General features: G+C 39.0%; 1 protein-coding gene across 2 annotated transcripts; it reads right to left on the reverse strand.

Moving 5' to 3' along the window:
- Window positions 1–205: 205 nt before the first annotated feature.
- LOC149011250 (uncharacterized) lies at window positions 206–27,933 on the reverse strand. Of its 2 annotated transcripts, XM_089160927.1 has the most exons (6): window positions 27,552–27,633; window positions 26,297–26,510; window positions 8,899–8,963; window positions 8,630–8,802; window positions 1,419–1,527; window positions 206–1,310 (listed from the first exon to the last, which is right to left on the reverse strand). In XM_089160927.1, exons 2-6 carry the CDS (start codon window positions 26,334–26,336, stop codon window positions 1,008–1,010), a joined length of 690 nt encoding a protein of 229 aa, XP_089017053.1. In that variant the 5' UTR covers window positions 26,337–26,510; window positions 27,552–27,633; the 3' UTR covers window positions 206–1,007. The 2 variants fall into 2 exon arrangements, with proteins under 2 accessions (XP_089017053.1, XP_089017052.1); XM_089160926.1 differs by lacking the exon at window positions 26,297–26,510 and having other exon boundaries at window positions 27,552–27,933.

The following is a 27,933-nucleotide window of genomic DNA, read 5'->3' on the forward strand; positions in this document are numbered from 1 at the left end:
TAATGTTAATCGACATTTCTCTCTGCAAAAACATCAGTATAAAATTTGAAAAAATAACAAAGCACCTCAACTAGTCAATTCATGTACTTGCAAGGTTGCAAAACTTCATTAGAAAATTAAAAAGAACAATAAAACAGTTTAATTTGTCAAATCATGTACTCATGTTTACGTTTTTTTTTTTTTTTTTTTTTTTTAACAATTCCGAGGTTTAACAAGAGCCATGTATGTGTCTCAAATTCCAAACATAACTCAGTCACAAATATAAAAAACACAACAAATAGCAATAAATAGCAATAAATAACGATAAACAACGATAAATAGCGAGATATCACTATCCCGCTATATCAAGGTTCGGGGGGGATTTCGGTTCACTGGGTAGCGAAATCACCAAATTATCGCCGAAATTCGGCAATGTTTCCTACCCTGTATAATAGAGAATGAGAATTGATACCAAAAAAGCCCCTAATCCTTCGTAGATGTACTTCAGCTCACCCTAATTACGATAGGGTCACCTTAGTTGCATTCCATCCACAGGCTTATCAACATACTTCATCTCAGCCCTTCAACATGGAATGCTTCTCATCATGCATTTCCTCCAGCACTCCAAGATTAAACCTAAGCTTTTCCATGGTTTTTGTTGAGCCAAGCCAGACATAATCAAACCCAATCGGACTGCTGCAACATTTTAACCAAGGCAGGTACATTGGCCTTTCAGAGCTGCAGTTTCACCAGAGCTCTAAGCTTCTTCGACTCTCAAGAAAGCCAAAATTGAGTGACACTAGCAGCAAACCCTAGCAGTGGAACTGGGAGCGAAGTTGAAATCAGCCACTCGAATTGCAGTGCCCAACATTAATCTCACACACCAGAGCTCAAGTTGCACAAAGCATATCCAGTACATTAACTTCCTGGTTCAGAAACTATTTGATTTGGTTATGGCATGAGAAACTAAAACTACAATCTAAAGGTTGTTCAATCTTCTCATATGCAACAGAGCAGAATAGCTGAGGCTAGTATTCTATATATAATGTCACCCTTTGCATCATAGCATATGTCAGCGTTAATCTCCAATCCTTCTGCTTGCGGCTTAAGGGTCTTCCTTTACCTAAAAGTTCTCTATTTTCTTTAACATTTGCCAATTTCCAGATGCAATGCTCTGCGCTAGTTTCAATAGAGTCCAGCAAGAACACTCCATCCTTCTGTTGGCATTTGGGATCTGTACCTTCTACATAGCAGACTCTCATTGGCATATCTTTGAACCGACCCAAGTCATCTGGAACTTTAAGCATCCGTTCAGCTCCTGGAGAAGATACCTGAGAAAGAAAAATAATCACTCTGAATTCACGCTATATATCATGAGATCCACCCATATACTCTTTTATCTGCAGCAACCGTATATGAAAAAGGAGTTGTAACTTAACCTCGAGGGCCAAATCATCGGGTATTTCCCCAGATTGTCCCATCTCTTCCACTTTTTTCTTGTAAAGACAACTGTAACTTTCTAGTTCTTCCATACTTGGACACCCATACCTGAAAGAAAGAAAGCAGGTTCAGAAGCTGCACATGGCATTAGGAAGAATAACATCAACCAATATTGCTGCACAAATCCTTGCCACTGGCAACTTATAGTTCAAAGGGAAAAATATAAGCATCTAGGGCCAAATACTAGTTGTGCTGGATCAACCAGCTATGGCGAAGGCAAGGGAAGTTGATGAGTTGAACAGAACACTACCACACTGATACCAAAAATAAATAAAGTGAGCTTGACTTTTACGTGTAAACTAAAAGTTTCTTTTGCAAGTGGAGTCATTTAACCTTTAAATGAACCAGAAAGTACGGCTGAGGGGAAACTGCATACAATCCATCAAGTCTGACCCCCAACCACTCCCCCCCCCCCTCAAACAAAATAAAATCCAAAAAAAAAAAAGAAAGAAAGATATGAAATCCATCAAGCAGTTCTTCATTCCTTAACATAGATAATTAAGTTGTAATACCCCGAGGTTTTAAAATATGAATGTGTTCTAAATCAACAATTTCATCGCTGGGGAATTCTTATAGTTTTACGCAATAGAAGCAGATATGTAAATGCAGAAATAAATGTTTCTTAAATATTATTAGGTGTGTTGAAAGCTGTCCTGATAAATGGACATTTTATGAATTCAGATTATAGTTCAATCCTTTATTTAAATATTATTTGTCAACTCGAAAAACAAGTAATATTTAGCCTAATGGTTGGGACTTAAGACTAATGTATTAAGAGGTTCAAAGTTCAAGTCGAATGAGCATGAAATGAAAATTAATACTCTTACTTGTTTTAACATTGAATCAAAGAAACATAGGAATGATTAGAATAAAACATGGAAAAAGGTGACATGTCATGAAATGTGAAAAGAGAGAAGAAGGGATACGAATTCCTGACTAACAGGAGTTAGTATTCCTACCCTACCTAACAGGGCTAGCAATTAGAGACATCGTGAAGAAGTCAGATGATAGGAAAAGCAAAAAAAGGACAACTACAACAAAATAAAAAAGAAGCCCTAGGAGAGAAATCCTAAATAGAAGTAAGAAATACGAGAAAAATTAGGGAAAATTAGGATTATAATAAAAACAAATTAAAAACAGATTAGAACTCCTAACAAGCTCGTAATTATAACTAGGCCCAGCTGGGCTCGAGTAGGGCTGCCAAGCTTACCAAAATACCCCTGGCATCAAATCATCCTTCTATGCTGCTGGGCAGCAAGCACAGTTCTTCTTTAGGGCCTTGAGATTCTTCTTGGGGTGGAAGTGATGACCTACATCACACATACTGCTAAATCTCCACTCCTCTACCAGTACAATTTTAATTTTCCTGTCTGTGAAACTGCAATCATGGCCTTCTGTTTAGATTACAGAATACATGTTTGAAGCTCTTCAAAAAAGTAAGCAACTGCTGGAAGATAACCCACTGGTTAAGAAGGTCCAGCATACCTACAGACAGAATAGTAACTAATTATGTGCTACTGTTTCTTTTAGTCTATTTCAACAACCAGATGCCCTTATTTTTCAAGTAGCCTGATATTATGAGGTTCAGAACCTCCTTAAACATTCATTCAATTGCTATGTTGGTCCTGAATTGGTCTTGCTGATCAATCACATAAAACCTATATATCACCTTTATTATGTGCTCCTTGCTGGGGCCGATTGAAGACTGATGCTGCAACTAGAAGTAAATATATCTCAACCCGTCACCGTTAGGAATCGGCTAAGACTTGAAGGAATCATTGAGGACTAACTTCGATCCGAATATATGATCACTCGTTTGATCTGAAACATTACCCTTTTATTTTCATTTATAATTTCTAACTTCTTTAACTGTCAATATCTTTGTATTTATGTACCAAAAAACAGATTTCTTTGAATTTTTATGTTGTTTGGACATGAGATTTCAAGCAACCTTTCACCTGCCCTAGACTGATACTCAATAGGGATTCTAGTCTCATCCAACGCCTTCAACTGATAATTCTAAGGTTCTCCTTGCTACAATTTAAATATAAGTGGGCAAGTTATGTAAACACCCCTTGGATTTGTAAGCTACTACGTGTACAACCCCTGGAATTTTTTATATTACATTTACATCCCTATGTTTCAATTTATATATCAACTGTTACCTTACTGTTAGAACAATGGATTAAGTAATGACTCAACATCCACTGTATCTTTAAAATTCCCATATTGACCCTTTTAACAGTCAAATCTGTTTCGACTTTCAGAGGAGAGAAGGGAAAAAGAAGAAGACGGGAGGGTGAAGATATCTATATTACTATGATCGTATGATAAACTTCGTTTCATTATTTGCTTTTTGATGAAACTCTAGCATGGAATTATATAATTAGCCCACAAGTAAAATTATATAATTTTTAATATGCTACTTGTGCCAAACAAAATGGTTATTGTTAGAAAACAAGCATTAAATAATCAAAACAGCAGCTGAACCTGAACAAAGAAGAAGAAGAAGAAGAAGAAGAAGAAGAACAAGTAGAAGAGGCCTTTGATTCTTGCTTAAGATTCTAGAATCACAGAGCACTTTCATTTATAGCTTCTAATGAATTTAATACAACTTGAGAGACAAGTAATTGTCTTCTAGAAAAAGGAAACAAAATATTACAGCTTTAGTAACTTCCTAACTCCTAAAATAGAAAGTTCTGAAAATAGAAACTACCACCAAAATAGAAACTATACTTTCTAAAAACTCCCAAAACTTATGTAGCAAGACTCCCACATTAGAAATAGAAAATATAATAAAAACAATAGCATAATACTGTTCACGTGAACAGCAACACAGATTTTACTGTTCACGTGAACAGTACCGTGAACAGTAAAATTAAATTTTTTATTGTTCACGTGAATAGTGTCGTGAACAGTAAATAGCCCAAGTGTATATACTTCAACACTCCCCCTCAAGCTGGAGTGTACACAAAGAAAACTTCAGCTTGCACAATAAGAATAAACTTGAAAAGTAGCACCAATCTTGAATCGTGTAGCAATGGCAGATGTCGATAAACACTGAGAAAACTTCACCCAGGAAATAATCAACACCAACTTAAAAAAAAAAAACTTTAATTCTTCATGTCAATAGAACCATCCAATATTGAGAACAATCGACGATGTTGAAGATGAACAAAGTCCATAAGTATAGCAGGATCAAAGACACTATCCATATAATGCCGGTAGTAGGGAGAAATATCCACACTAGATCTTCAAAATTGTAACTCCAAAGTCCATATAAATGCTTCACAAGAACGCAAGTAGTAGGTAGGCAAAAAGCATTATCCACGTAATGCTGGTAGTAGGGAGAAATATCCACGCTAAATCTTCAAAATTGCAACTCCAATGTCCATATAAATGCTTCACAAGAAGGCAAGTAACAGGTAAAGTATGGGTAGGTAAAAGACAATATTGATTATTGTGGACCAAGTTGGTAAGGTAGTATGGGATACTACTGACCAAGTAGGTAGGTAAAGGACAGTATGAGTTACTGTGAACCAAGTAAGGTAAAGTAAAAGACAGTATAGGTTACTGCGAACCAAGTAGGTAAGGTAAAAGACAGTATGGGTTACTGTGGACCAAGTAGGTAAGGTAAAAGACAGTATGGGTTACTGCGGACCAAGTAGGTAGGTAAAATACAGTATGGTTACTGCGGATCAAGTAGGTAAGGTAAAAGACAATATGAGTTACTGTAGACCAAGTAGGCAAGGCAAAAGTCAATATAAGTAAATATAGGTAATGATATTGTTGTAGAATGCCATAAGTTGAAGACAAAGATCTTCACAAATAATATCCATCAGCCCATCTTGAGTAGATATAGAATAAGGTACCATTCTCCCCCTCACGTGTAGCATTACACGTGACAATTAATGATGACCAGTGACAAGCATCTTAAAAGTATGAGCACAAAAGAAACCCAAGAAGGAAAAGTAGCAGCCACAGAGCAGTGTATTATTCACCAATAAAGCTGATCGAGCAGTAGAAGATCGTCTCATAGGACAAAGTCTTGTTCACCAAGGGGGGAAAAAAATTTCTGGACCACCACTAACCCTTAAGCATGAGCAAATTAGATCAGGAAAAAAAATATATATATATATATATATATATATATATATATATATATATATATATAGAACCAGATTGGAATCTCAAAATTGCAATAGTTGTTGCAGCAATCCACTCAGAAGTGCAATAACAGTAGTTGCAGTAGCAAATAATATCAGATCTCGGACCATAGCAACAACCTTCTGCTAGATTTAAAACTCTAAAAGATCTTGATATGAAGGAAAAGTAGTCCTCTAGGTCTTTGTAGAAGTTTTAGATAAAAAGAAGGCTAAACTTGATTCTGAAATAAACAACGGAAGCAGTAGTAAAGCAAGAAGGTAGCAGCAGAATTTTTTAGAAGAGAGAAATTCAATGAAACAGGGTTACTAGTATACGACTTGCAACTAAACTTATATAACAAACAATGGAAGACAATCCTTAGATCTTGCAATCCGAATTATGGGCATATCTTTGCAAGAATCAAGAGGAATCCTAAGACATCAGTATAGTGCAGATTGAACTTCAGCTTTGCACACAAAAAGAGGGTAGTAGCAGCCTCAATTGAATCAAATAGGTAGACATATCCCCAGAAAGCTTAGGGCCTTTTTTTGTAGTATTAATACATAGATACTTGGTGCTTCAAAAGTTAAAGAAGAAGGACAGTCATGCACAATTACTGCAGCGAAGGTTGGGGCTACCTTAGATAAGAAAAAGGAAAAAAAACTGGGCAGCCAAGAGAGAAGAAAACAGTCCCTAGGTTGATTAAACTTGCTCTGATGACATGTTAGAAAACAAGCATTAAATAATCAAAACAGCAGCTGAACTTGAACAAAGAAAAGAGAGAAGAAGAAGAAGAAGAAGAGAAGAGAGATAAAGAACAAGTAGAAGAGGCCTTTGATTCTTGCTTAAGATTCTAGAATCAAAGAGCACTTTTATTTATAGCTTCTAATGAATCTAATACAACTTCAGAGACAAGTAATTGTCTTCTAGAAAAAGGAAACAAAATATTACAGCTTTAGTAACTTCCTAACTCCTAAAATAGAAAGTTCTGAAAATAGAAACTACCACCAAAATAGAAATTATACTTTCTAAAAACTCCCAAAACTTATGTAGCAAGACTCCCACATTAGAAATAGAAAATATAATAAAAACAATAGCATAATAATGTTCACGTGAACAGTAACACAGATTTTACTGTTCACGTGAACAGTACCGTGAACAGTAAAAACAGATTTTTTTACTGTTCACATGAATAGTGTCGTGAACAGTAAATAGCCCAAGTATATATACTTAACATATTAAAAATAGAGCACTTGAATGCCTTGTTCACCATAGGAGACACCTTGCAGCAGCCCTATCACCAAGGCACTTCAGAAGGCCCTTGAAACTGAATTCAACCCAGGAAAAGGCCGAAATTTCCAAGTTCGAAACTTGTGTTTTTTTTACTGAAGTTTCCAACTTCAGTTTCGGGCCTCATATGGACTCAAAAAATCATATCATTTCAGTCAAAACCTGTGACTTTTCTGAAATTCTTTTGATTTTGTCTTGTTTTCAAATATGCAGGCATTTCGGTCGAAATTTTGACCGAAATTTCTTCTATGCGTCCAGCCTTAAATGACTACACCTTAATCCATTTTATATAGTAATATTATACTAGTTTTACCAAATACAAAGTCATCATACTCTCCAAGTGATGTAAACCATGTCTAGGGTTATGGGTAATTTAGTAATTTCCCTGGACTTAGGGTTTGCCCAGGAAATTTCAGCAAAGGAAGGCAGAAACAGGAGGTTATAGGTTACTACTCTTAAGGCTCAAAACACACTGTATTTGGTGATTCAGGTCTGAAATTGATCAGTGTAGGGTTGTAAAAATTCTGCACAAAATCTCGACGAAGAAAATGAATTGCAGAATTTTTCAGGTTGGGGTAAACAGGGCTGTTTGGGCAAATAACTGTAGGAATAGGTTCTACAACTTGGGCAATCCTATGGGAGGTTGAAAGGGGTCTAAAGGGGTTGGGGATCAAGGTGAAACAGGGGGAGGGGTGTGCTATATCGCAGGGAAGAAAAAACGAAGTGCTACGGTTGCTAGGGGGTGGGGTGGAACCTAGCTGAAACTGAAGAGGAAGGAGCAGGGGGTGTTTGCGATGGGGTTGGGGTAGCCTTCTAGGTCAAGGCAATAGGGGGTGGGACTGTACTTGTAAACCTGAGTTAACCTGTTGCTTAATGTTGAAGAGGTAGACGAAGAACTTAGAATTGCAAAAACAATCGCAAATACCCAACCACATGTCACCCCTAGGGATCCCACAAGTCTCATATTCTATTTCTTCAATCAAATTTTATTCATCAAATCAAGTTAATTATTACATTGCATGAATAAGGTATATATAGCCTTAAAAGACTCTGACTGGGGTTGGGAATCCCTAATAGATAAGGATCCCAACTCTTGACCAAACACTTCAAAAGGGAATCTAATAGTTACAAGATCCCAACTCTAACATTGGGATCTTACTAAACACACTTTGAGTTATCTTAAAAAGTATATGCTAATTAAGATAGCTTAGGAATCAAACAAACAACTCCCACATAGAAACAAACTCTAGAAGATAAGAAACCCCTTGGATAAGGAACCTTATCTTATCCACAACTAACTAGCTTCTAACCAACTAAAACTCTTGAATAACTCTCAAATAACTTTCAAACTAGGACTCCAAATAGAAAAAGCAAAACAGCAAATAACTCCAAAAAAGTAGCTGGACTCATTCCAACTAGGTAGGACTCAATTTGGGGGTGGAAAAATGACAAAAATACCCTTCTGTAGACCCCCCCCCCCGGGCATGGGGGCTTGCCTCAAAATGTGGGAGGGTCTGGATCCTCTTCCAGCCCTTCTTGGGCTGTCCTTGGCTGGTTACATCCCCAAGTATCCAAACTATCCGATGCCTTCACAGTTTTCAGTACAGAATAGCCCAAAATCTGACCGTTTTTCTTTGGTGAATGTTGGATTTGTACTCTGTTGGAGTTCAAATAAAATGCTGTATAAAGAAAAACAAGCATGTAGAGTACTCACTTGTCTGAGAGCTTATCCACCCTTACATATATGTATCCTCGAGGAGAAACCTTGAATGCATAAAGATCCATGTCGCTGAAATTTTGCGAAACCTCATGAGCAGCAGATAGAACCTTCTCACCCCATGGAACATCTCCCAATACCACTCCACCCCCATCCCCTCCATCACCAAACTAGAGTTATTCAAATAACATGAAGTAAAACAAAGATTGAGTAGCTCCATAGTAGATGAATGAAGTAATTAGGAACTAGCACATAAATAACTGTACCTCAGGCTCAACATCCTCCTCCTCTTCCCATCCATCACTGGCTTCTTCATCTTCCAAGAGCTCATCTATAAATCTAAATATTAACAATACAAAGAACACGAAGGAGCCAATTGAACATGCACAAGAAAACTGAAAAAAAAAAAAAAAAAAAAAAAAAAAAAAAACTGTCTTATCTCATTAGAACTATGATCAATCATCATGTGGGTATAGAATATAGAAATTACATCTCAGGGAGAGAAGTTATTTGAGCACCACAAACATGAAGCTTCCTAGGGTATTTAGCTCTTCCTCAACACGGCAACATGTAAACTCTGCAGCAGACCCAAATCAACAATGCTTGTGCAGCAAAAAAGGAAAACTCTTCAACAATCCCCAAACCGTATGGATTTTCACAACTAAGCTCAGAACAAAAGAAGGTACAGGGAAGACCAACAACACTAAATACAAAGAGAGAGAGAGAGAGCATTTTGATACTAATTAATGGAGGCTTCAATATTTGATTGCCGTCTTTTTATACCCTTGAACCTCTCAATTATTAAATCCTAGCAATTAGATTTTCAACTTCATTTATCCTGATTTAAAATTTAAAATATCCATCCTGTCAAATTTTGAATCCCAACAGTTGGGTTTCCCAATTGATTACCTTGATTTAGGATAAGTACCCTCTCTCTCCCCATTACAACAAAGCTGCTAAATGAAATCCAAGGTTTGCAAAAATTAGGGCACAAATAGGATCCCCTTAGAGATCTATCAAACCAAAATATTCAATGATTAACATTCAATTGTAAATCAACTATTGACCGGAGAGATGCTGGCATTGGCTCTCCTTTGCAGATTTGAGTTGACTCTACGGCTGTTTGTGATATTTTGCTGCCTCATTCTACAACTAGGTCTGTCCAGCTTCTTCCCCTTTTATCAGATATCTTAATAGTCTGTGTAATGCACTGCATAAGTATCGCAGCTATCGCTAATAAAATTTTATTTGTGATATGGAAAGGTCCCAGTATCAGAGGTGATCAGTCGAGTGAAGGCATTGGAGGCTACAAGAGGTAAAAGATTAAATTAAAAATTTAATAAATGTAAACTTCTAGTTAATCAATTATCTTTATGATTTTGGGGGTTAATTAGAACCTGACTTGGGTTTCGTTTGGTTCAGATTTGAACCAGGCCATTAAAACCAAGGTTGGTTTTTAAAAACACAAAACAAAACATAAACACCAGAACCCTCTTTCATTTTGCATTTACAATAAGAGAGCACGACTGATAAAGGCTGTTGAACCTGGGGGTTTAGAAGATAATTTGGTGCTTTTTGAGCCAGATACCCACAGCTGTAACTGGATGAGCATGGAAGGTCGTAATTACATGGAAATCTGATTTTAAGGAGCTCTTTGATTGTTTAAACCAAGGAATGAGTCTGATTACAAAACTATAACATGTAAATCTCCTATAGGAATTTTGATAAGGTTGGATGCATGTTCTACTTAGTTAATAGGAACTGTTTTTAGAAGTTTGTACAAAAGTTGCAGCCCAGGCAATCGTGAAAATGCCTGATGAGAGGCATAGCTATGTCTTGGCTGCCTTTCCATAATGTGGACTGCAACTCATGTCGCTCTCTTCGTGGGTGCAGACAACCTTTAACTCGATGTAAAGGCATTCTTTCTCGTAACTGTACCCCGTACATGTAATTTAGTGTAAATACCCAAGACTTGGTCATGATTTTTATGCATCATGAAGTTGGGACATTTTGCTGCACAGAGGTTTCATCCATTATTTAGCTCAATCCTATGAAGTAGAGTCAATGCTTTCACTTAAAGCCCTTTCCCCTGGTTTCTTTTCAGCCCAATACATTGTATTACCATTTGATGATGATTCATATTGGTATAAAAGAAACAAAAAATACAGCAAGCAGTAGTGGCTGATTTTGGTTTATTCATACTAGAGACGTTTTAAATAAATTATTGTCTATCAGAAGTTTAGTTGAAAGAGGACATGCAGATTTGTTCGACAATCATTTGTTTAGCTATCTCAGGAATTTTTCCGTCCTGCATTTTAATAATTTAAAGAGTCATATGGGACATAGGTTTGAAGAAACTGCATAACAGTATTAGGACCAGATGTATTATCTAGCATTAGATGGTAGGTGCCGGGGGCTGGGGCAGCAGGTCTTTCCCCTTTCATATTGTGGGGAATTCATTAATTCCCATTAGAAAAGTGTAGGTTGAATAATCATTAGTTTCTTTTACAAAGATCACAAAGCTGAAATTTTAAGACTGGATTTAAACCCCAAGCTAAATCTAGTTGGTTTGAAGCTTTCAAAGAAGGCAACAAGTTGGGTTTTGGGGCTAAAATATCAATAAAAGGAAAGGGACATAATAAGAATGCATAATTGAAAATGAATGTAAAAGAATAATAATAATATGGTGCCAATGCGCACAGCTTCTATAAATCCTAGTAACATACCCAAACGGGAAGGCATGAAGTGAGACTGAACAGTGAAAAAAAATAAAAACTAGACCAATTATAGCTTCCTGTGAAGGATACCTGGCCTTGTGCTAAGAAACTGAAAGGGAAATCTCCAAGTAGGAACCCCTGAAGCTGAGACTGATGCTCTTTATGTGACCATACCAAGGGTATCATCTCTATAGGTAAGGCTTAGGTGTGAGGCTTTTATAAATATCATTAAAAAAAAGGGGCGCAATTGCAGAACTATGATGAAAATTATTTTGTTTTAAGGAACTATGGAAATGTATTGTATGTTTAATACATCTTGTCTGCATTGCATGGTTGTCTCTATCATTTATTGGGCTTGTATTGTAAATTTCATCAAGGTTCCCAAATCCAAGATGAAAGCAAGGGTGCTACTACCCAAAACCAAGGTTAAAGGGGGGGGAAGAGAGTTCTTCCTTGTGTTGAATTGGTGGCATAAGGATGCTAGGGGGAAAAAAAGAATGAAAATAATAAAAAATTAGACCAAGGGATGGTAAACTATGTTGAATGAATGCATTGATCTGAGGATCAATTGTTTATCCTAGGAATATACAAGAAGAAAAAAATGAAAAACATGTGAGAGGATTCAAAAAGTAATGTCATAGATTGAAATGACTAACAGAAGTGGATGTTTGCAATTATTGAAATGAAAATGACGATATTTCTACAATTATCAAATTGAATTATACGAAAAGAATTATGAATTGTGTGCGAGGAATTTATAAGTCTTTTATCTGGTGACCATGGAATGGCTCCAACAATAGAAGGTGATGAAGCTAGGCAAGGGACAGGAGGGGAAGCTGGGTTCCCACACCAGATCTCATAGCAAATCCTACCCTGGTGGTGCATCCAAATTGGAAAATTCTTGAGAGCACTCGGAAATTTAGCTAGTGTTGAGGCAGGGTTCAATGATGATTTGAGAGTCGTAAAGAATTTCATGAAAATGAGAAGGAATTCAAGGGGGATAGCATTGATCCTACTATTGCTATTTGGTGGATTAGGGACATCGAGAAGGCTTGTGATGCCATCAAATGCAAAATTCCCACAAAATGATGTTTGCCACCTACAAACTCACAATGAAGGAAATAAATGGTGGCAAGCAACTATGCCTATCCTCTTGGTTACATATAGAGAAAATTATCTGGTGCTTTGTTTAAAGAATTTGATAGAAAGTATTTTCCACCATACGTCAAGACGTAAAAGATATCAAAATTCATGAACCTAAAGCAAGGCTCTAGTTAATTGTAAAGTATGAAAGAACTTTGAGGAACTAATAAGCACTAAAGAAATGAAGGCCTGACAGTTTGAATAAGGGCCTAGGGAAGATACAAAAATCTGCAGGTATTCTTCAGTTAGGAACATACAATGATGTGGTGCCTCTCTCTAAAATATTTGAGGGCACTAAGAAAGAGGAAAAGAAAGGGAATGGCCGGAAGACTTAAACCCGATGGTTCTAAAAGAAATTTGTGAAAGGCCAAGGGGAAAAGCCCCAAAACAAGCGACAACAAGAGAAGAAAATTTGCCCCAAGAGAAGAAAATTTGCCCCAAGTGAAGAAAAAACACAAGGGAGGTGCCTTTCTGGCACATTTATTTGTTACAAGTATGGGGAAGAAGGCCATCTAGCCAGAAACTGCCCCACTTTGAGAGAACGGCCTAAGTACAAAAAGGGAATTTAGGTGTAATACCCCTACGTAAATTTCTTAAACCCTTGGTCTGACGTAGGGTACGGACTCGAATACCTGGTGACATAGGAAAAACAATTTCCCTACTAGTAACACAACAGTCAAGTTCTAACCTACATTAGGGAAGGTTATAGATAGAATTAGACCAAGTATTCTTCACATGAAATAAAGCCTTTTAAGTCTAGAGAGCAATGCAAAAAGAATCGAATCAATTGGACTAGTATCAATGGAGCAATGCTTCAAAAGTATTAGACCAAGTGTCCTCCAAGTGAAATAAATGTCTTTAAGTCTAGCAAATAATGCAAAAAGAATCAAGTCAATTGTATCAGTATTGAGGGAGCTGGTACAAACAGTGAGTAGGGTTCAACTTCTACTACTGTCAAACAGGGGGCAGTTGATTACAGGTGATTGATTGTCAGTCATGGTTATCAAAGCGTCAGCCTAAGGATCAGTATTGAGGGAGCTAGTACAAACAATGAGCAAGGTTCAAATTCTATTGTTGTCAAATAGGAGGCAGTTGATTGGAGGCAATTGATTGTCAATCATGGTTTTCAAAGCGTCCGCCTAGGCGGTAAGGCGGTCCTTTGTTGACATGCAACTTTTATGCCACTTTTTTGCCCAATCACTACTGCTTTGTCGCTTTGTGCCCCTCATTGCCGCCTAGACGCCAAAGTGGTTGCCTTTTTGACATTTTGTACATAAAATAGAATTTTTTCTTTTTCCTTTTTTTTAAAATCAAATTTTATTCTACAAAGCTATATACGAATTTAATAGTTAGTCATTTCGGAATCTAGAATCAATGAATCATTAAATGGATAATGATTTGGAAATTAGAATGATGTGATCTATTAATTCATCATGTTCAATTAAAAAAGTGGTAAAAACGAACATATCAATTCCGATTTGGATTCGAATATTATTGGTTCTATAAAAAAAGTCAGGTCAAACAATTTGTAGGGTCTATGCACAATGCACTTATTTGGCATCACACTATCATAGAGGTAAGTAAAAATGTAAAATTACTACTTTAATTTTCATACTTATAATTTGAGATAGAGTTCATGGTCATATGTTATGATGCTTGAAGAGATGAACTTATGGTTGTGTTCTTTTTTTGATAATCTTTCATAACTATGATTCTTGAATTATCTTTCTTTCTTCTTCTTCTTCTTTCTTTTCATTTTTTTTTTTTTTTTTTTTTTTTTTTCCAAATAGTAGAAATTTATCAGTTTAAAAGTAGTTGTACTGAAAAAATTTGACCAAACCGCTTTGGTGGACTTATTGCCGCTTTGTTGCCTAATCCCCTGCCCACCCACCGCTTTGGTTGCCTTGCCAACTTGACAACTTGACAACTATGTTGTTGATCAACCGGCTGGTTCCCCATAAATCAATCGGTTTGTTGCTGTGATGCGCAAAGACTTACCCAAAAGCCCTCAAAGGTTGCCCTAAAGCCCCATTTGGAGGCTTGAAGAAGGGAGAAAGGGAGACCAGAGGCAAGGGAGCTGGAATCCAACTGTTAAAGCAGCAAAACTGCTGGGACCTCTACAATAAACCTTCAAATCATGTATATCTTTCAGCCCTCTAACTCCATGTATAACTTTCGTTAAATTTGGTTAGGTATAGAGGTAGGAATTATTGGATTTGGGGTTAACATGGGAAAAATCATAGGGCTTACGAATGTGGGAGACTGTAGGTCAATCTCCTCACCAAGGAGGACGTGAAGGACCCCAAAATTGCTGTCAAGAAAGAATCAAAAATCCAAGACCAAGTTTAGAGTCTTAAAACCAGTAATTAGAGAATAACCTTTCATGCTTATGTTTTTCTACTCGATCAATGGGCTGAATAAACTTTAGAACTACTGAAATGATGGATTAAATCAAGGCGAAGCCCAGTAGAGCTTAGGGAATACTACCCCCAACATTCCAAATGCAGTCATGGAAGTAGTGCAGGCCGGTCAGTTTCCGATCCACCAGCTGCTACTGTAAAACCACAGTAGGGATGGCCTAGACACCTGTACTAAAGTTTGCATATCACTTCAAGGTGATGACACAGTGAATTGGGAGGATAATTCCTGGGGTGGGACTTCAATTTGAGTAAGTTCTATACTGCAACAAGGTGAAGGGAACTGTAAGCTAGAACTTAGGGCCTTGATTTATATTCCTGCAAAGATGGTTGACCTGTGAAACGTATTGCAATGCGTGGATAATATGCGTTTAGATAAATCATGCATACATCAGGATCATAAGTACTTTTTTGCCTTATTACGAATTATCTGAAATTTCAGCATGATCATTGTGTTTCAATTGACATTTCTGTCCTGATGGAATGGGGGACTATAATCTACATATCAGCTTGGGGGTAGTGGCAACAATCACGGCCTCTGCATTCTCATGCACTATCACATGCTCATATGCATCTTATAGACTGCATGGCTAGGATGTACCCAGAAGTGCTGCCTCCCTACCAACAAGGGCATTGAGGTTAGGATAACCCATGGTGTGGTGCTGATATGAGTAGTGTTACTTGTGAGTTTCCCAAAAGCGAAGACTCAATTTGTGAGGGGCCAAGAAGTAACACCGGCATGCCATATCTAGCACACCAACAATGGAGGTGACCTAAGGTATGTTACTGGGTTGTTAAGGATTTAATCCAACAAAAGAGGGGACTTGAGGATTATTGGACTCTAGATGGTTGGGGATGCTAATCCAACAATAGAGGGGACATAAGGATTAGTATCTTTTAACGTGTAGCATGAAGAGTAGTTGCCCTATGCATGGTTAGGCAATATCCTTTACACGCGCCAACCATAGACCCATCGTGCATTTACTTTTAGAGATGACTAGAGGTGAGTGGACCAAAACACCCTTATTGTGGTGACCTAATACCCCCGATTGATGAGATGATGTGTGGAGACCCACCAAAGGGTGTTGGTACTTGATTTAAAGCATATTCACAGTAGTAGAAGACCAACATTCAATTAATGTACATTGTGTGGCACGTAGGGATTCATGATTCATGCATTATGGATGTGTGTAACTTTACTGTCACAGGTTTGGTGGAACTCACCCCGTGGGAGACTCTTCTTTTAGATGGTGCCACAGGTCACGAGGTGCTGTTGAGTAGAAAGCACTTTCGTATGATGGGACAGGTGATGAAGAGAGCATCGCCATCCAAGCCGCTGCACAATGTTTTATGCGCTTGTTACTCAAGCTCGTGTGGAACACAGCTAACTTCGTAGGATGGATGGGTGCGTAGTCCAGAATAGAAATGTTGACTTTCCATAAGAATCTACACACTGAGAACTTTTAAATAAAGTCATGGATAACTATAAATTAACTTTAAACCTATACCTCCATTTCATTACTTCTTAGATATTTGAATAACTTTTAATCCTTCAATGTCTTTTAACTTGATCTGTTTCTACGTATTGCCTGTGATCTTGGTATCACAAATTGGTGTATGGTTATGGTACTGTATCTCTGGTCCAACGAGGAACCCAATGATAGAGGACCTCGGGTTATGCGTGTGACTCAGTGCACTCAAAGTGGGGTTTGACATTAGGAGTCCAAGGAGCTCGGAAGGGACAAGTAACTGGAGATTCACAGAAAGCTAAGCACCCTGGGTGAGACTATACTATGACACAAAAAGAGGCCAAGTGTTTCCTAGACTGTAATGGCAAGTATAATGTTTATGTTATTAATTTAGTTAGTTAATGTCTAATTGTCTATGTTGAATGAAATGAAAAGAATGATGAGATGATGACTGAAATGTTATGATTGTTTTTAATGGAGCTATGTTTTTTAATGTGATTTTCTGGAATACATAGAATTTGATATGAGACTGCGTACATACGCCCCCTTTGATTTTGGATCCCGCCCCCCCCCCCCCATTTATAACACGTGCTTTCACTTTTAAATTAAGCTTGAAATCCAAACTGATGGGTTACTTGTTTTATGTAACTACACCTTCTGGTAGTGTGATATAAGCAGATGAAATAATTAAGTCGTGAATTAAATTATGATGGAATAAAGTTGAAGGCAGATCTGATGATCTTATGGATTGGCTCTACAAACCATGCCTGCCAATGTTTTGTGTTATGAGAAGATGGCGGTGTCATTCCATCAAGCATGATCTCAGCCATGCAACCTAAGGAATTGCTTAGGTAAGGATGCGAAGGGTATTTAGCTTCTGTGCAAGATTTGGAAGCAAAAAGGGTGACCTAACCTAAGGTCACAGTGGTTAAAGAATTTCCTGATGTCTTTCCAAAAGACCTGCTAGGGCTGCCACCAAAAAGAGAAGTGGAATTTGCCAATGAGCTTATTCCTAGTACGACACCCATATCTAAAGCCTTGTATAGAATGGTTCAACAAGAAATGAAGCAATTACAAGAACAACTCCATGAGCTATTCAATAAGGGCTTCATTCAACCTAGTGTTTCACCTTGGGGAGTCCCAGTCCTATTTGTAAAGAAGAAGGATGTGATTTTGAGAATATGCATTGATTATAGAGAATTGAACGAAGTCACTATAAAAACAAGTACCCCTTACCTAGGATTGACATTTATTTAATCAACCGCAAGGAGCAAAGTTCTTCTCAAAGATTGATTTGAGGTATGCGTGTCACAAGTTGAGGATAAGGGAAGAAGACATGCCAAAGACTGCAATCAAGACAAGGTATGGTCAATATGAGTTTTTTATTATGCCGTTTGGATTAACTAATGCACCTACAGCATTTATGGACCTAATAAATGAGGTGTTCCATGATGTCCTGGATCAATATACTATGTCTATATTAATGATAAATTGGAATATTCAAAGAGCAAAGAAGAACATGATGAGATTTTGACCAAGGCCGAGACATGAAGAGGAGGAGGAGGAGCTAGGGACGAATTGGCCATATCAGCTTGACCGATCACAAGGGCTCGAGCCAACAGTTTAAGGAAGCTCTCATCACCTTAATTCGTGAGCTTTGGGATGAGTCTAATCATTCAAGCCTAGAAGAAGAGGGAATCAAGAAGATCATCAATTTGATTAGGGCAAATGGATACAACCAAGGGGATTGAATGAGTTCTAAATGGAGGTCAATTCCATCTTTACCATTTGTTTCCTTTTTCTTTATGTTCCCTACCTAGGAAAGGGGATCTACCATCTTTACTATTTGCTTCATTGTGTTCTTAAGTTTACCATTTAGTTGTTACCTTTTTGGGTTAAGACCCATCGTTATATAAGATAAGGAAATCCATGCAAGGAGAGGAAATTATCAATATGTGGAATTTATTTTCTTTTTTGTTCTTCCAAAGGACTATTCGAACTTATCAAGACTATTATTTTGGCATTTGATTGACTTATTACCCAAACACTTCGAGTTTGAGTGTGGTGTCTTACAATTGATATCAAGGTTTTTGTCAAATAGTTTGGAGGCTACGAATCGCGGTCTTTACCAAGGTTCTAGCTACTCTATCGGCAACGGGTCAAGATTCTCTCCGCAGCTAAAAAAACCTCCTTAGAAACGATCCCTTCCACCTAGATAATTGATAAGCCCCTTATCACTCGAGCATACAAACGGAGGAATAGGAGGGGAAGCATCGGATCATCACCAGCAAATATCAGGGGCAATCCAACCAGCAAGTGACAAATGGCAGAATGGAATTGGGCAGCATCCACAACCACGCTGAAACAGGGGCATGCAAAAGAGGCACCACATGGCAGGGAATGATTGGTGAGAGTGTGGGAGTTTCTTAGGAGGGTGGTACATAAGGCAAGGAATGCGAGAAGTGTGGGGGGCGGAGAAAAATGGAGTGGAAAGCAAGCTGAGATTGCTGGGGAGAACAGGGTCTCTCGAGTGGGATTTTCAGGTTTATTGCTTTGTAGTTGTGTTGTGTTGTGTTAAGTAGATAGCAGCAGCAGTTTTAATGTTTTATTCTAATGATAGTTCTGTAATGGTTATCTGATTTCAATGAAATGAATCAACTGTAAAAATGTTGTGGTTATTCTATTGAATGTGAGTTATCCAGAATAAGAAAAAGGGGTCCTAACAACTTGGTATCAGAGCTCGTTATCCAGGGGATGGTTAGGAGCAAGATGGAATCAAGAGTTGAAGTTTTGGAATCGAGCATAAAGGAGCTACAGGAAAAGATGACCGAAATAGACTCCAACGAGCAAAGCCATGTCGCATTCATGAGTTAAGAACGTACCTGGCAAAAGGTAAAGCAGTATAGGTAGAATCCAATTCATCGGGGATTATGACGGGGAGGGGAGGAGAGAGGGCACAGACTGCCGTTGGAGACAACCTCTGCGAAGGGCAGTGAGGACCAACAGCTGTGGGCCGTCGTGAATTCCTCCCAAGGTACCTTGAATTACCACTTTTTAATGGCGAGGACCCAAACGGGTGGGCAGCTAGGGCGGAGCGCTACTTCGGGATACAGGGGCTGAGTGGAGATGATAAGTTGCAGGCCACGCTCATCTGCTTCGAGGGATCAGCGTTAGGGTGGGTCCAGTTCAGCGAGATGCAGAGTCCATTCGATTGTGGGCAGAGCTAAAGGAGGACCTCCATCGCTGATTCACATCGCTGCAGGCGAAATCTCCCTAGGAGACATTAAGGATAACACCATCACGGAGTATCAAAATCAATTCAAACTCCTTGCGGCTGCCGCCAGAGTGCGAGAAGAGGAATGGCTAAAGGGGGCATATGTGTCTGGGCTTGGGGAAGAGATTATGGCTGAGATACATCTGTTCGAGCCCGACGCAAGTCCAAGTCATAGATTTGGCCCAATCCATAGAACGAAGCGTTACATGGGCCGAAGAAATCTTTAAGTGGATAGCCCACAACACATTGGGGATCAAGCTCGGCCCAACAAGGAATCAGCATCAGTAGTACCAATGCGAGCGGACAACGAGTTAATACCAACCCAGGTTCATCGAACCAAACCACGGGTAACTCAACATTTAACGGGCGAAATAAAGGGGTGATGGGGGATTCGAATCTCACATCTGCGTCTTCTTCCTCATCAAAGGCGATGGCTGCGGCTCCTATCGACAGCGCAAATCGATCCAGGTGGCTAATGCCAGAGGAGATGAAGGTGAAGATGGACAGATGGCTTTGCTTTCGATGTGACACACCATACTCGAAAGGGCATCGGTGCCTGCTGAAGCAACTCAAGGTGATGCTCTTCCACAAAGGAGAAGCGACAGAGGAAAATGAGGAATCGAAATGGGAAATCACAAAGCAAGGGAAGGAGGTTGAAGAAGAGCCAACGGGAGTGGAGCTCTCTCATAGTTCACTGGCAGGATTCGACTCGCCAAGCACGATGAAGTTCAAGGCTCGAATTGGAATATCTACGGTGGTAGTTTTGGTAGATTGCGGCACTACGCACAACTTCATTTCTCAGAAATTGGTGCAACCACTGGGGTTGAAGGTAGAAGGGGTGAAGCCATTTCATGTGGTGCTGGGAGATGGGAAAAGTGTGAACGAACAAGGGATATGTTGTGGGATCCAAATCAAAATCGAAGGGGTTATCTTTGTTCAAGATCTGCTTCCATTTGAACTTGGCAGTGTGGATGTAATCCTGGGAGTCGAGTGGCTATCGACTCTGGGTGACATTCGAAGCAATTGGAGGAATCAAACCTTGCAATTCGAATGGGATGGGCAATAGGTGAAACTGAAGGGACCCCTCGCTGCTCAGGCTGGAAGTCACTTGGGGCCAAGCATGGAGGATTATTCATGTTGGAGGCGAAGGATTTGGGTTGAAGCCTATGCATGACGATTCAATCTCAAGCATCCACTGTAATGAAGGAATGCAAAGATTGATGAGTGAATATGAGACTTTATTTCCTGACCCTACTGGTTTGCCTCCTCAATGAACACAAGATCACTCGATTCGGTTGGTCAAAGGAAGTAACCCACCAAACATCAGACCATATCGTTATCCACATTCTCAGAAGAACGAAGTGGAAAGGCTGGTTGGTGAGATGTTGGGAGCAAGGTTAATAAGGCCTAGCATAAGCCCTTATTCCAGCCCTATTTTGCTAGTGAGAAAAAAAGATGGCAAGTCCATACCAGACAAGTTCCCTATACCAGCAATCGATGAACTGCTCGATGAGCTAGGGGGTGCAAAGATATTCAGCAAATTGGACCTCAAATTAGGGTACCATCAAATACGTGTAGCGGAAGGTGACATAGAGAAGAAAACATATCAGACTCACGATGGCCATTACAAGTTCCTCGTTATGCCATTTGGGCTTTCTAATGCTCCAGCCACTTTTCAGGCACTTATGAATGAGGTATTCCGAGAACATTTGAAAAAAAATTGTGTTAGTGTTTTTTTATGACATTTTGGTGTTTAGTAGGAGCATGGAGGCACATTTGCAGCATCTTCAGGTTGTTTTCAGCTTGCTGGTACAACATAAATTGGTGGTGAACAAGAAGAAATGCTCTTTTGCAGTCACTACACTAGATTATTTGGGACATGTAATCTCGGCAGAGGTAGTAGCAGCAGACCCAAGCAAAATACGTTGCATGTTGGAGTGGCCCATAACAAAGAACCTTCAAGCTTTGAGGGGAATTTTGGGGCTGACAGGGTACTATCGGAGATTCGTTAAAGACTATAGGAAGATTGCCGCTCCCCTTACAAGTTTGTTGAGAAAGGATGTGTTTCACTGCGATACTACAACCACGTCAGCATTTGAAGCTCTAAAAGCAACAATGACTACTATTCTGATGTTGGCTATGGCTGATTTCTCTAAGGAATTTGTAGTGGAGACAGATGCATTTGGCTTAGGCCTTGGTGCTGTGTTGATGCAAGAGGGGCATCCCATTGCTTACTGGAGCCAGACTCTCTCATCTCGAGCCTGTGCCAAGTAAGTTTATGAAAAGGAATTGATGGCTGTGGTATTGGCAGTGCAAAAATGGCGACATTACCTTTTGGGGAGACACTTCCAAGTGTGTACTGATCAAAGAAGCCTGAAATACTTGATGGATCAGAAGTTAATGGCAGAGAATCAGCAGAAAATGGATCATGAAACTGCTGGGACTTAACTTTGAAGTCATTTACAAGCCCGGTTGTGAGAACAAGGCAGCAGATGCATTGTCCCACTGCATGGAAGAGGAAATGCAACTCTCTAATATGACAGCAGCAGTTTGGGAAGAAGGAGAAGGCTTAGAAGAGGAAGTTCGTACCTCACAACAATATAAAGGTATGGTTCAGTAACTCTTGAGTGGTTCAACAGAATTTCCAAATTATCAACTGAAGTAGGGGACTCCTTTTTATAAGGGAAGGCTGGTAATTCCCGTGAAGTACATCCTTAAACTATTGGCTGAGTTTCACGCTACACCATTTGGAGGACATTCAATATACTTAATGTACTTATAAAAGGTTAGCTGCTGTGGTGTATTGGGTAGGTATGAAAGGGGTTGTCAAAGAGTTTGTTGCTGGCTGCAATACATGCCAAAGGAGCAAGCACCAATCAATGAAACTGGAGGACCTGCTTCAGCCTTTACCTATCCCAGATTAGATATGGGAGGACATCAGTATGGATTTCATTGGTGGGCTACCAAAGACTCAAGGAGGGGACACTGTTTTAGTAGTGGTCGATCGACTCTCTAAGTATGGACATTTCATTCCTCTTACTCATCCATACACAGCCAAGGATGTTGCTATCGTCTTCAGCAAAGAGATAGTTCGGATGCATGGAGTTCCACATTGTTTCCGATAGGAATCAAGTCTTCACGAGCAATTTTTGGATTGAGCTATTCAAACTAGCAGGGACATAACTCAGGTTCAGCAGTGCCTACCACCCCCAATCGGATGGCCAAACCGAAGTCATCAACCGCAGTTTGGAGATCTATCTTCATTGTTTCTGTGCTAGGCAGCCTCGTAATTGGACCACATGGCTCCCATAGGCGGAATATTGGTATAATACCACGTATCATTCAGCCACCAAGTTAACTCCGTTCCAAGTTGTATATAGGCGTGCACCACCAACACTACTAAAATGGGAGGGAGATTCCTCCAAGGTGGATGAGGTTGATGTCTATCTTTGGGAACGTGATAGCATTTTTGAAGAGCTGAAACACAATTTGCGGGTTGCACAAGACCGAATGAGAAATTCTGCCAACCAGCACTGCAAAGAGGTTTCATACCAAATAAAGGAAGAGGTATTTCTCAAGCTCCAGCCATATCAGTTCAAACGATTGGCCAAGAGGCCTAATGAAAAGCTCAGACATCGTTACTATGGCCCCTATCAGATTGCAACTCAAATTGGTCCCGTAGCTTACAAGCTCAACCTCCCAACCAGCTCTAAAGTACATCCAATTTTCCATGTCTCTCAATGGAAGAAAGTTAGGGGAACCAACATCAACACACAGCCACTCCCACCATGCTTAACTGAGGATGCGGAATTACAACTCAATCTGGAGGAATTGGTGGATATTCATTACTCCCCTCGGGGTATCCTTGAAGTGTTGATAAAATGGAAGACCTTACCTTCATGTGAGAACACGTGGGAGGAATTCTGGGAACGGCACAAGGAATTTCCAGAATTCCACCTTGAGGACACGGTCAAACTTAAGGGAGGGAGTGTTGATAAGCCCCTTATCACTCGAGTATACAAACGGAGGGATAGGAGGGGAAGCGTCGGATCATCACCAGCAAATATCAGGGGCAATCCAACCAGCAAGTGACAAATGGCAGGATGGAATTGGGCAGCATCCACAACCACGCTGAAACAGGGGCATGCAAAAGAGGCACCACGTGGCAGGGAATGATTGGTGAGAGTGTGGGAGTTTCTTAAGAGGGTGGTACATAAGGCAAGGAATGCAAGAAGTGGGGGGGGGGGAGAAAAATGGAGTGGAAAGCAAGCAGAGCTTGCTGGGGAGAACAAGGTCTCTCGGGTGGGATTTTTAGGTTTATTGCCTTGTAGTTGTGCTGTGTTGCGTAGATAGCAGCAGCACTTTTAATGTTTCATTGTTAATGATAGTTCTGTAATGGTTATCTGATTTCAATGAAATGAATCAACCGTAGAAATGTTGTGGTTATTCTACTAAATGTGAGTTCTCCAGATTAATAAAAAGGGGTCCTAACAGATACAAATCATCTAGTATCAGAGAATAGTTTTTAACAAGGTTCTATCAAGGGTTTCTAACAAATGCATCTATCTATTTGTTTCAGTATTTTTCTTTCAGTGATGTTTTTGAAGTTATGATTACCCTTTCGCATTTTAAATATAAAAATTAAAAAAGAACAACCCTTTGTATTCTATTCCCCCCCCCCCCCCAAAAAAAATAAAAGAAGAAGCTTGTATTTGAGGGCAAATCCTTTTCAAGAGGACAGGACTGATGAGATTTTGGTTAAGGCAGTGAAATAGAGAGGAGCCATAGTATGAAATTTCAGTTAAATGTCGCCAAAATTTTGCCATCTCAATAAGTACCAGAACAAAGTGGGCCCCAAAATGAAAAAGTTGGAAATCTCAACGAAATCCCCGAAAATTCGGTACATTGGGAGGAGCGCCAAGGATGAGTTGGGCCTAAGCTGGACCAATCTCAAGGGCTCAAGCCAAGCAATTTAAGGAAGGTCTAATCTCCTATATTTGTGAGATTTAAGATGAGTCTAATCATTCAAGGCTGGAAAAGGGAAACAAGAGGATCATCAATTTGATTGGGACAAATGGAGACAATCAAGGGAGTTAATTACATACCAAATGGAGGGCAATTCCATATTTAACATTTGTTTCCTTTTTGTTTATGTTCCTTGTCGAGGAAAAGAGATCTACTGTCTTTACTATTTGTTTCTTTTTCTTTTCTTATATTCTCCATTTAGTGGGTTACCTTTTTGTTAAAATCCATCTTTATATAAGAAAAGAAAATCAATGGTAAGGACAGGAAATCATCAGTAACATTTGTATGGCTTTATATTGTCTTTAAGGACTATTTGAACTTATCAAAACTGTTCTTATGGCGCTCAATTGACTTATCACCAAACAATGCGAGTTTGAGTGTGCTATCTTAAATTGACATCAAGGTTCTTGTCAAATAGTTGGAAGCTATGGGTCACAGACTTTACTATGGTTTTAGCTACTCTATTGGCAACAACCAAAACCTCCTTAAAAATGATCACTACTGCTTGGATTCACATCCATCTGGCCTTTTGGGCTGAAAGAACCCAACCTAGAAGAAATCAAAGTCATTAACGAAAGGTTTTAAAAGGCATCTTCTCCTTTTCACCCCTAATGCTTTTAGTTGTTCCTAATGATAAGCAACAGAGAGGCTTCACCTTTCAAAAGCTTACTGTTAAAGAAATGTCTGGTACCCTTTGTATATTGTACAAGAGGGGGGTGACAAGCTTGTGTTTTTTGCTCTAATCAACATATTGAGTGGTCAGACGGATGTAAATCCAAGCGGAAGGGATCGTTTCTAAGGAGGTTTTGGGTGACGAGAATCTTCCAATAGAGTAGCTAAAACCTTGGCAAACACCATAATCCACAGCCTCCAAACTATCTAACAAGAACCTTGATATCAATTGTAAAAGCGATACAATCAAACTCGCAGTGTATGCCATAATAACTATCTTGATAAGTTCAAATATTCCCAAAGACAAAATAAAGCCTCACATACTGATACTTTCCTCTCTCCTTATATGGATTTCCTTATCTTATATAAAGGATGGTCTTAACACAAAAAGGTAAACACTAAATGGGAAACATAAGAAAGAAAGAAGAGGAAGGAAAAGAAAAAAAAAAGAGACACAAATGGTAAAGACGGAATCGTCCTCCATTTGGAATATAATCAAATTCCCTTGATTATCTCCATTTGTCATAATCAAGCTAATGATCTTAATTCCCTCTTCTTCTATAACCTAGAATGATTAGATTGATCCCAAAGCTCACGAATTAAGGTGATGGGACCTTCCTTAAACTGGTTGTGATTGGTCCAGCTAGTAAGGCCAACTCGTCCCTAGCTCCTTCTCCTCTCTATGTCATAGCCTTGGCCAAAATCTCATCATCCCGGTCCTCTTGAAAAGGATTTGCCCTCAAATCAAATACAGATTTTTCTTTTTCTTTTCTTTTTTTTCATCCAATTCCTTTTTTACATGAGAACAATAAGGATAGATCTCAACACAGAAAGGTAACTATTAAATGAGAAACATAAGAAAAAAAAAAACAAATAGTAAAGATGGTAGATCTCCTTTCCTAGACAAAGAACATAAACAAAAAGAAAATGGTAAAGATGGACTTGACCTCCATTTGGAATGTAATCAGTTCCGTTGATTGTCTCCATTTGTCCCAATCAAATTGATAATCTTCTTGATTCCCTCTTCTTCCATCCTTGAATGATTAGACTCATCCCAAATATCACAAATTAAGGGGATTAAACCTTCCTTAAATTGCTTGGCTCGAGCCCTTGAGATTAGTCAACTAATCCTTAGCTCCTCCTCCTCTCCATTTCACAACCCTGGCCAAAATCTCATCAGTAATGGATTGGGCAAGACCAGCTAATGTGACTGGAATAAGAAATTCTTTGGGATTGGTTGGTTATTATAGAAAATTTATTAAGGGATTCTCTAAAATTACAACTAACCAGAAAAGGAGTCCGATTTATATCAACTAATGAGTGTATGCATAGTTTCCAATACCTCAAGTGGAGATTGATAACTATACTAGAACTAGAGGATTTGTCATCTATAGTGATGCACCTAAGAGTGGCTTGGGATGTGTATTTATGCAACATAGGAAGGTCATAGCATATGCATCAAAGCAATTGAAGCCCCATGAACAAAATACCCAACTCATGAGTTGGAGCTCATACTAGTTATCTTTGCATTGAAGATATGGAAACGCTGCTTATATGGAGATAAATGTGAGATATACACTAACCACAAAAGTCTTAAATATATCTTCTCTCAAAAAGAACTGAACTTTAGACAGAGGAGAAGGATAGAACTATTGAAAGATTATGATTATAATATTAACTACCATCCTAGTAAGGCAAATATGGTGATTGATGCATTAAGTAGAAAATCACATGGGTACTCTGCAACCCTAATAATTGGTCAACCTCATCCTACAGAAGATGCGAGAAAGATGTGAATTAAGTTTGTGATTGGAGGTGAAGTTAGAGCCCTTGTAGCAAGCTTAATTGTAAAACCTTCCGTTCTTAATGGATCAAAGAAAAACAGAAGGATGACATTTTCCTACAAAAGATTACAGAAAGGATGCAAGATGGGAAACGAGCAATAAAAACTAGAGGAGGACAGATACTTCGTCTTGGAATATATGAATAGTTCAATTACAATTAACAAAGGCATAAAATTAATTTGTAGCTTCCATGATTAAAAAGACAACTACTATCACTAATACTATACTTAATAGATTAAGAAGAGGTAGCAAAACAACTCGTTGAACTTCTGGTTGTTCTCAACAAAAGCTGAGAAGAAACCCCAAACCAATCTAATAAGCAAACGAAATACAAAGGGTATCAGCATACATCCGTTACCTTGGTCTGGATTTTCATCATCATTGTCTTCGAAATTCCTGACGTCGTCATTTTTCTCATTGTAAGAGCTGCTGGTGCTTAGAAACCGAAGAATGAAAGAGGAAGAAGAAGAAGAAAATGAGGAGTTTGGTTTCATCGGAATCCAAAACAGAAAACGAAGAGACGACGAATAATGAGTAGACTCGGAGATTGTCTTCGTCCACTGCTGAGGCCTAATACTGGTAGACGAACAGAGAAGGGAGACGCGGCAACAACGCCGCAGAAAAGAGATGCTGGTCATTGCTCTGTGTCCCAGTCGGTTACTAAGTTCGATTCGTTCGCAATCTCGTCCTCCCCGTATCTCTGTCTTGTTTAAGCTCTGAAGTCGGCGCGGATTCGTTTC

This window comes from Hakea prostrata, chromosome 7, assembly GCF_041222555.1.
Source record: "Hakea prostrata isolate BN-2017 chromosome 7, UWA_Hpros_2, whole genome shotgun sequence".
Classification (NCBI taxonomy): Eukaryota; Viridiplantae; Streptophyta; class Magnoliopsida; order Proteales; family Proteaceae; genus Hakea; species Hakea prostrata.